Source organism: Dermacentor silvarum, chromosome 8 (assembly GCF_013339745.2).
Source record: "Dermacentor silvarum isolate Dsil-2018 chromosome 8, BIME_Dsil_1.4, whole genome shotgun sequence".
In the NCBI taxonomy this organism is placed as follows: domain Eukaryota; kingdom Metazoa; phylum Arthropoda; class Arachnida; order Ixodida; family Ixodidae; genus Dermacentor; species Dermacentor silvarum.
The window spans coordinates 111,000,478-111,011,302 of NC_051161.1; the positions used below are offsets into that span (position 1 = coordinate 111,000,478).

The 10,825-nt window shown below is 45.2% G+C and overlaps 1 protein-coding gene across 1 annotated transcript in view; it reads left to right on the top strand.

Annotated features, from left to right (window-relative positions):
* Positions 1–2,744, top strand: part of LOC125947702 (uncharacterized) — a 57,921-nt gene extending 55,177 nt beyond the window's left edge. Inside the window, exon 11 of the mRNA XM_049672945.1 lies at positions 2,359–2,744. Within this exon, the coding sequence (XP_049528902.1) occupies positions 2,359–2,631 (273 nt within the window). The 3' untranslated portion in view covers positions 2,632–2,744. The remainder of the gene's footprint in view (positions 1–2,358) is intronic.
* The last annotated feature ends 8,081 nt before the right edge of the window (positions 2,745–10,825 follow it).

Sequence of the window (10,825 nt, forward strand, 5' to 3'; positions counted from 1 at the left end):
CTTTTTTAACCGAGAGGGCCGAAATTGCTGATGCGCTCAACCAATACTTCTGCTCAGTGTTCACGCGTGACGACGGTATCAGCCTGCAGTTCCCTAGCTATGAACACATTCTACCGAATTGGTGATGCCAGCATTACCGAGGGAGGTGTGTTAGCACTTATGCATAATCTAGACGCTAAAAATTCGCCCGGAGCTGATGGAATCCCGAATGCGTTTCTTTCCCGGTACAGCCGAATGGTGTTCAAAGTAATTAATCTTAATATTCGAGAAATAACTGTCATGTGCGGAAATCCCAGCCGAACTGCAAGTGCGCAAAAGTCATCCCCATACCAAAAACGGCAAATCCTTTCTCTCCTCACATTACACAGGCCAATATCTTTACTCTGCACATACGCAAAATCGCTCAAACACATCATTTTCCAAAACATTTCCGCCTTTCTAAACGACAACGCAAGAATTGACGCAATACAACATGGCTTTTGGCGAGGTTTTTCGACCGTAACTTAGCTCGTAGAAACAGTTCACGACTTAGCGACAGCTTTAGATTGACAAGGCCAAATTGACTTAATATTTCTCGATTTTGAAAAAGCGTTCGACCGCGTCTGTCACTCCATATAATGCTTAAACTAAACCGCATTTTAAAAAACGACACCTTAGTGAACTGGATGAAAGCTTAGCTTTCATTACGGAAACAATGTGTTCACGTCAACGATGCAGCTTTGACACCCGCAACATTAGACTCAGGCATTCCACGAGGATCAGTGTTAGGGCCGCTCTTCTTTCTCGTCTTTATAAATGACGTCATCAGTAACATACGCGTCAAGATAAAGCTTTTTGCAGGTGACTGCATTTTGTACAACGAAATACGCAATTCAAATGACCAGGAAGTTTTAAACACCTCGCTGTCTATAATACAAACATGGTGCTCGAAATGGCAGGACGACTAATAATCTCAAAAAGACTGTTGCAATGACCATTACTCGCAAAAAGAATCCCTTAACCTCCACATTATAGCATTAACAACCAGTCTTTGTCTTTCGTGTCTACATACAAATACTTGGGAGTAGTAATTACATCAGAAATTAGGTGGAACGAACATGTCACATACATTTATAATTAAACACTGAAGAAACTAGGCTAACTTTAAGGCGATCAATAGGAAACGCTTCACCTGAAATAAAACTTTTAGAATATAAAACATTCATCCGACCCATTCCAGAATACGCTGCGATTGTCTGGGATTCACACAAACAAACCAACATCGTTAAAATTGAGAAAGCCCAAAGAAAATCAGCTATGTTTATTTGTAATTCGTACAGCTGGCGCACATCCCCATCATCTCTTCTAGAAGCTGCTGAACTGGAAAACCTTGCAATAAGGCGCTACCGGGACAGACTGAATTTTTTCTACTTACTCTATAACAGTCAACAAGGGAATAGATAAAACATTGTATATTCTACCGGCTACCCACCGCTGCACACGCTCTTATCTAACAAAAAGGTTAGAGATTTTTCCTGCAGGATCAACACATTTAAAAATTCCTTTTTCCCGCCAACGATTTCCGAATGGAACGCATTACCCGCCACAACTGTTGACTGTCCAACGGTTTCATCGCTTCTGACTTCACATCGTGATAAACCACAGCGTTCATCCCTCGTCTCTACCCGTCAAATCATGATTGTGAAAAGGGTTTTCTTGTGCTGTTTGTTATGCAGATTCTTGTTGAGTGTCTACTACCTCGTTTGATCTTATTTCATACTTCTTTTTCTTTCAAACGCCCACTCCTGCCTAAGGCCTGGTAGCAAGGCTGGCAGTACTTCTAAAATAAAATAAATAAATATAAATAAATAAATTTGTGCATAAATTGTCGAGGAGACATATGCAACTATTCAAGTGCACATACTTCACATTCATTAGGGAAGTACTCCTATAGCAGATAATGGAAGCCACCTTGATGAGCGGGCTACTGAAGCATTGATAGTGCAGCTCGTTAGGCGAAACTGACATACACGCGAAAAAAAAAAACAAGTTTCATATTGCTAATCGCGATATAAATCTCAAGCACACCTACATCTTGCAAAATTTATTCGTCACCACGATGTTAATCATATTCCTGACTAGAACTGTTTCAATTTCACTTCCTTGGCCCTACATGGATAGAGAAACGTGCGCATAATAAACGTGCGCATAATAAACGTGCGCTTAGCGCGCGTGTAAGGTGGACGATATTGAGTTTGAATAGAGAAACTCAATATTGTGCTCCTACACACTGCCAAAAAAAATCAATAAAAAAACTTTTTTTTAACGTGCCGTCTACTGCCCTGGTGAAAATGCTTCAATTGATAATCACTTACGCAGATACAATCTGTGGCGTACAGTGCGGATCCCTTGGTGACTGCGAGATTCGGCTGGGCCTTCTACGACGTCGACCTCGAGGACTATGGCGGCGACTGCGGAAATTATTGGCGCATTGAGCGGGGAACCTCCAGAGGCAGCAAGGCTGCGGCCTACTACCGACTGAAGAATGCCGTGCGACAGCTGAGCGCCCTAAGCACCAGAGAGCCCGCGGTTCGGAAAATTCAGAAAGCACAGGCGTTTATGAAGTTACACAGAATAGGACGCCTTCTTTAAGAGGGTAGAAGCGTCGTTACATGAAGATTGAGATGACTTCCAAGAAGTAAAGCCCTCATGCTCTCGACTCTGATTATTCGCAACTATAGGAAAGTTAGCTATTTTTTTAAGGTTTGTTCATCAGGCAACCCTTTAGTGTGACTTGTTTTGATTTAGCATTAAAATACACGCAACCTCTCCAGAGCTTAACTTATAGACAAGAGGAAATATGAGCTTTAGTGATAAAGCGACTATACGTTGTATCTTATTTACTACATGATAGAATACTTGTTTTGACGTATATAGCTGATCGTGTGCAATAACTGCGACCAATATCTCGACAGTACACTGTACCATGTACGTACGCACATTTTAGGAAGTTTCCATTTAGTACACTTTAATGTCCTATAAGCGCTAACGTTCCTTTGCTCCTTAAATTGGTGTCACAGCTGCCAACATAAACAATTTATACACTCAAGAAACGCACCTTGTGGACTTTTGGCTTGTTTTCAGTCGATCACTAAGCGTCACTAATGCTACAGTTGTCACCAACTTTGTGTAGCGTTTGTCCATTATCACCCCCCCCCCCCCCCATTGTTACCCTCTTTCTTCCCTCTTCCCCTTCCCTTACGTATAGTAGCCGGCCAGATGCTCCATTTTCTGGCCGACCTCTCAACATTTTCCAATGAATAAACTACTTTGTCTTGTCCACGGTCGATGCATGCCTTAAGCGCCATTTTAAACCTATGAATGATTGTGCAGTAAAAGAAATCAGCAATAAAAGGCCCCCAATCTTCGGAGCCCTGTAAGCATACTTGCAGTGAATGACATTGACACTCTCATGAGCCTCATTATCGGCGTTGCTGCGCACTCTGTTACCCCTAATGTTGCTTTTGATTATCTATAGCGAGCGTTTCAACAGAGACTTTAAAAATTACCTACCCGTAACTCATTAGGTGACACTTATGGTAATATAGTCACTTAAATATATTCGGCACGTTTCCTCTATACTTTTTTCCAAGGCTAGTGCTGCAGCTAAGCGTAACGTCCACCACATTTATTTCGTTAGCTGGCAGCATTGCACCCTATTGTGGTTTCTTTTCTCTAGACAAAACTACATTTATTAATGAGTGGCTGAAATGTTGTCTAGTTGGTCTACATCAGGCCAAAGAAACCCGGAAGCTTGAAGGCATAATTGTTAGTTTATTCGTGCACAATATTCGTGTCGATAAATTCAAACACGAGAAGTATTCTCATGCGCCAGTAAAAAAAAAAAAAAAGGCCAGGTATGCTGCTGGTCAGAATCACATACGACACTTTTTGGTTAATATCTGACCTGCAAAAGCTCTCGTAAGCACCAATCGGAAATTATTCTGCTTTTAATATAATAAGCATAGTGACACAGGAAAAAAATCTTACCTAAAGATCCCCAGCACTGTGTGAATCCGTCTAAGCGAAACGTCTGCGTCAAATCTGCCGCCTTAGCCGATTAAGCGCTGGTACATAATGCGACCGCAAGCAGCGACCTGATGACGTCGTCGCCATCACCAACCAATCGGTGCACGATGCTTCTTCTTCTCGTGCCTTCCTCCTCTAATGGCTCACCTTTTCCCCATCATCACACCAGCGCCTTTATCTTAATAGCCTACCAACCACTACTCCCAACAGCCCCAATTGATACCCTACGACACAAGGAGGATTCCTTCGTTTTAAAAGGCTTTAGCTGCGGGTCGTGTTCGATTTAACTGCTGAAATAATGTGAAACGTAGACGTGTGCTCTTTATAGAACAACTGAACGGATTTTTCAAAAATGCGTTGCATTTAAGACAAACAAGATGCATTCTACCGAGAGCTTAATGCAGAATTTTTATTGAGATCCTTTTACTTATTACATAAATGGCTGAGAATTGTCAAGTTCTTTAAAAAGATAAGCGGCAATGTTTACAAATTTCTATCTTGTATCATTGTTACAAAATGTTTTAGGGTTTTCAAAAGCTTTATTCATAAATTCGTGGTGTATTTCATATCACTATATATCACGTACTCTTGGTTGGCCTGGACGTCTGAATAAGTGTTGCTTGCAACGAAGATAACGTTTTTTTGTTTTGTTTTATTTATGGAGTTGTAAGCTTGGTGTTTTAGCCTCGTTTTAACTTGTGCAATAGTCTGCAACTTTTTAGTACAGTTTATGCGCTGTCTTAAGGCGGTAGACACTAACGTTTCTTTCAAAGTCAACAAATGGAATAATTTCAGTGAATTGGGTGTGGACCGAAGCTATTCATTCATTCTCATGTATTCAGATAAGAGCTCCAGAGCTCAATCTTACACTTAAATGTTCCCTACAGTGTAACCCACTCCAGCCATGAACGAACGCATCAAAACCCATCCGACTCCACAAGAATGCCTCCTAATAAAAAAACAATTACAGATTTTAATGCCACTCTAAAGGAGAGTTGAACACACGTATACTTTACAAAATATATATTGCACCTACTGAAGCCAAGAGAGTGTCACAAAGCTCATGTTATATCAATTGGATTTTAATAGGCCGGGTTTCAACCAAAAGTACGATAAACACTTCACAGGCACTCTGTTATCCTAGCAAGACCATTCTTATGTTTCAATTGAGGCCAAAATGTGGAAGATCTTTAAATGCCTCTTGGGGTTAACGGGTGCACACGGCAAAAATTTGCGGAAGAGAGAAGTCGGTTTCCGCGTGCACAAACAGGGACAACGACCTTATTTGAACACATGCTATAGTGAAAACATGGATGCTCAGCTCCCGTAGCCGCAACTCTCTCCTTCAGAGGTCTTGGGTACGGTTCATAGCCCACGGGAAAGCAGGGTAGCTAATGCCAGAACACAGTCCATGCTTGCCACAGGATCGTATACAGGCTTCTATTTTTATTCTGTCTTTCGCTTTTGAAACGCGATCTAAACTTCATAACTCGAACTAGGCAATCAAAGCATGTCTCGCTGCGCGCATATTCTCATTTGGTTATTTTGCGGTCACAAAGGCTGCTGCGAAATACGAGGGACCTGTTACGCTTCCAGGACTGCACGAAAAAGAACGAACACTTTCCGTCTCGCTAAAAGTTCTCTTCACTACTGCAAACACCGCTCTCTTTGTTCCTTAATCATTAGGCTCAACTTTCGTTCTTGGCTAAGGTGACCGCCGAGCTTTCTTCAACCTGTGACGTGAAGTTTCAGCGACCTTATTCCGTTTCAACTGCTTGCTTGCCTTTTTTTCCGGAGGACTCGTCCTTTATTGCACTTTGCATCGCTTCCCAACATCATTCTCAGGCAACAATACTTCAACGGGTATTGCATTAAAATTCCTGCAAGTAATTTTTTAAAGGAAACAACGTTTCATTTTTGTTGACGTGATAATAATTGCTCAAAGTATTTCTTTCTCTGGGTAGCGGGTCTGGTAAAAAGAGAAAATTATCTTCTGTATTGCGAAAGAAAAAATTCTATGAAAGGATGGGGCATGTAGTTGCTAGTGCTTGAAACGATTGTGGCAAAAGTATTAATAAAGAAGGTAATTTTGTTTTGAAGCAATGAACTCAGCACTCGTAGTCGTCTCTTAATTATAACCTAATTTTATTGTTCAAAGATATTTCTCTCTAGATAAGCGCGTAATAAAGAAAATAATTACTAGTACACTAGTAGGAGTACTAGGGTTATGAGCAAAGCATACCGGATTGTAAAGGTTATCGTTTTAGTTTGAACACTATTACAGGGTGTAAACAGCGTTTTTTTTAAGAAAGTAACTGGAGCGCCAATGCGTTTCTCCACGAAGTTCGGGAATTAATATCTCGATACTGGTGTCATCCAGACAATTTGTTCCAAGTGGATCCGCCTTGCCAACTCCACGACTAGAATTTGTGAATTGTAATATGGGCCATAAGGTAATTACTTAAAAACTTAATTAGTGAATTGACATTTTCCTTTCTTCATAAATACGTCTTGACGAGCACAAATTTTCTACCTACTCAAGGTATAAACATTACAAGTACTTGTGAAAAATCCGACTTTATCAATAATGAGCTGCGCTCAAGTGTGATGTAGGCAAGCCTCGTAGAATCTATTTTGTGCTTTATGTGCGCTTGCATGGCTTATGTTGGTAGAAACTATAATTTAGACTACACAACAACTCCTGCTATGTGCCTCTGTACGACTGCACGGAGGTCATTGTTGGTGGAAAACAAGCGCCTTTCACAAGCATCTGCTTGTTTTCAGCAGGCAGCTGGTAAGGGTGCTGATTTTTTAGGTCCTCAAGTGATTTTCATCTTCTAATTTCTGGGTCTCAGGGAAAAGGGCTGTGTAGAATTGCTGCCGTTTTTCATTAGGAGCCGCTCGGCGCTTGCACAGGGTGCGAACTTTGGTAGAGTATATAGAATATCAAGAAACAATGTTTCTCGTTAGGATGCATAGTTGGGCGTGTTGGTTAACCAACACGTCCAACTATTCATACTAACATCCCACTGCTCCTTTGTATTACTGGTATTTCGCCTATGAGGGTGCTAGTGCACTCCCAGGTTGTATGTATTAAAGTAGGTATGCCACCGCACCAAGGACAGTTGGCCCTATAAAGACCGGGGTATTCCCTCATCTAAAATTGCTAAACGCCATGTATCCCAGTCGTTATGAGCACTATGTCTCCTTCAGGTTTGATAACATCGTAGTCGAAGTCAACAGTAGAAGAAGACCAATGAGCTTCATAAGCGAAACACACGATGAAGACATTGCCACGTGCATTCTTTTATGTTGGAAGCTGCACGTTTAATGCGGCCGTTCTGCTTATCTGTTTAAAAGTCGCTTGTTGTACAATGTTTCCTGTGGGACAATATTACGCGAGTCATGGTACTACTGTAACGCATGGCGTGCACGTGTTATTAAGTTTCGCCGTTTTAGGTAGGTGGGCGGCAACTTGTGCCACGCCACCCTTTAAAAGCTAGCTGCATGTAGTCAATGACATTATATGTTACAAGTACTCCCCCCATGCACATGTGCTGTACTTGTGAATATATGGGTGGTCTAGTTGGTTGTTTATTTTTATCGTAAAAGCTATGTACTTGTAGACGTGGGCACGAACGTGAAAAGTGCTCGTATTTGTCCTATTCGTGCTCGCAAGTGCGCTGCCATTTTCAATAATAAGAGACCCGTGCGTAATAAGGATAACACCACTGGCTTCCGTGTGCACCTCTGTAGGGGCCGTAGGGTCGTAGTGGCGTAGTATGGGCGGAGACGTCAACAAATGACGGAGCTTTGCGAACGCGTCCTCGCACACTGACGACCACGAGTCGAGGGGCCCGTTACTGCCAAGGACCTTCATCAGTGGCGATATAATAGTGGCGAAGTTTCGAATGAACCGTCGAAAGTAGGAACACAGTCCTACGAAACTGCACAGTTCTTTGACGGACGTAGGTCTGGGGAACTCGGCTACGGCCCGAAGCTTGGCTGGATCTGGGAGAATTCCATCCTTGGACACGACGTAGCCCAGTAGTGTCAGCTGCCGTGCTGCAAATCGGCACTTCTTTAGATTCAATTGTAGACCGGCGTTGCCCAAACGCGTCAAAACATGCCGGAGGCGTTGAAGATGCGTGGAGAAGTCCGGAGCGAAAGCAACGACGTCGTCGAGGCAGCACAAGCCCGTGTGCCATTTCAGGTTGCGCAAGACGGTATCCATCAAGCGCTCGAAGGTCGCGGGCGCAGTACACAGTCCGAACGGCATGACGTTGAATCCGTACAAGCCGTCGGGCGTGACGAAGGCTGTCTTCGGTCGAGCGTCCTCAGCGATATGTACTTTCCAGTACCCTGAGCGCAAATCGTGCGATGAAAAGAATTCAGCGCATTGGAGGCTGTCAATCGCGTCGTCTATTCGTGGCAGCGGATAGACTTCCGTGCGGGTGATCTTGTTGAGCCGTCGGTAGTCCACGCAGAATCGTACGGAACCGTCCTTCTTCGCAACAAGAACGATCGGAGACGCCCAGGGACTGTTTGATGGCCGACTAAAATCCCGTCGAAGCATGTCGTCGACTTTTTCGTTAATTACACGACGCTCTGCTGGAGATACGCGATCTGGACGTTGCCGCAGTGGCGGTTGGGAGCCAGTGTCGATGCCATGCGTGACAGTGGACGTGCGACCCAGGGAAGTCTGTGCGACATCGAAAGATGGGCGAAATTCTTCCAACAGGCACAGAAGCTGTGAACGCTGGACCGGCGTAAGGTTTTCAGTGATGTAGGAGCCAAATAAATCTTCGGGCGACGAATCAGACCTCGAAGCAGCACTGAGCGTACATGAGCTGGGGCAGTGCGTCTCATCGGGCGCGTCCACAACTTGTGCGTCTTCGAGGGGTTCCACTCTGCCGAGACATTCCCCTCGCAGCAATGTGACAGTATAAGGGGATGATTGCTAGCAAAAATAGCGCTGTCACTGTGAGTGATTTGCACTGTTGCAAAAGGCACCAACAATCCTTTCTTAGTGCGAACGCGGTAAGATGGCGAAAGGAGTGCAATGGTGTCGCAGAGACCGTCGCAGTACACTCCCGCTAACGCGTTCGGAGGCACTTGGGTATCCTCTGTGACGAGTATCTTGTTCGAAAGCCAAGGTCTTTCTGCCGGGGTCATCTCTGAGAACGGCGAGAGTTCTTTTTCGGCGGGTGAGCAATGAATGACGGCGTTGTGGCGGGAGAGAGAATACCATCCGAGGATAATGTCGTGCGAACATGCAGGAATGATGATTAATTTGACGGCATACATGGCGTCCCGAATGAGAACGCGAGCTATGCAGACTGCTGTTGGGTAAATATGAATACTTTGGGCGCTAGCCGTACGAAGAAATAGCCCCGAAAATTGTGTCGTCACTTTTCGTAGGAAACGGCTACGTTTTGCGTCCATGACGGATACGATGGCTCCAGTGTCTATAAGGGCAGATGCGCGAACACCGTCTACAAACACTTCTAATATGTTCGATGGTCTCTGCTGAGGGCTTTCACAGTTCGATAGCGTCGCAGTCCTTGCCTCGTGGACTGCGACGACTAGTTTTCCCGATCTCGTGTGACCTGACCTGGCCGCATCGGCGACAATGAGCGACGTCGTGGAGACGGTGAACGGCGGGTAGATGGAGCTGGGCGTAACGTCGGTGACACTGGCGGCGGTGGTTCGTAATTAGGGTTGCTGGACTGGCTCATGACGGGTGATGCGACTCGAGGCGGCTGCACGCGATTGCGAAAACGTGCAACGTGACCGGCGTAACCACACGCAAAGCATATGGGACGGTTCGAATGACGGAGGACCAGCGACGGCTTCGGCGTAACTAAACGGGCCAGCCGCAGAGATTGTTTGGGCCGGCCTGGCAACAACTTAAGCGCAGCTAAGTGGCGCCGGTGCCGGAGGGCGCTGGTGATATTCGGACGTGACTTAGGCGATTTCCTGTTCAATCGCTCGGCGGAGGGGAGGCGGGTGTGTGGTTGATGGCTGTTCCACATGCTGCGGGCGAGCAAAGGGCAGCAGAGAGAGCTGGCGTGCAATTGCTTCGCGCACAAATGTCTTCCATTTCTGCCAGCAAGGTGGTGTGGTCACAAACGGTTGACAAGCCAGCGAGATCTGCGTCCCGTGCTGGCGGCCGACGGGTCAACGACAGCTGCCGGCGTAGCTCCTCATAACTCTGGCACAGCGTTATTATCTCTGCCATCGCGCGAAGATTTTTGGCGAGGAGCATGGTGAAGGCGTCGTCGTCGATGCCTTTTATGACATTTTTCATCTTATCCAACTCGGACGTGGTCGCGTTGGTTTTCTTGCACAAGTCCAGAATGTCCTCTATGTAAGTTGTGAAAGATTCCCCGGCCTGCTGAGCTCGTTCGCGCAAACGCTGTTCTGCTTGCAGCTTACGAACGGCAGGGCAGCCAATTACGTCGATAATGGTAGTCCTGAAAGCGGACCAAGTCGGGAAATCAGATTCGTGGTTGTTGGACCACAGACTTGCTACTCCCGCCAGGTAAAAGACCAAGTTTCTCAATTTTCCTGCCTCATCCCATTTGTTGGTACACTCACGCGCGCGTAGATTGCGAGCGTGTCCTCCACGTCGGTGCCATCCGCGCCAGTGAAGATAGGTGGGTCGCGTTGACGAGGGACACCGGGACATGCGGGTGTTATCCTGTTATCAGGATAACACAATCTGTGCAAGGAAATTGAAGCAAACTCTTGAATG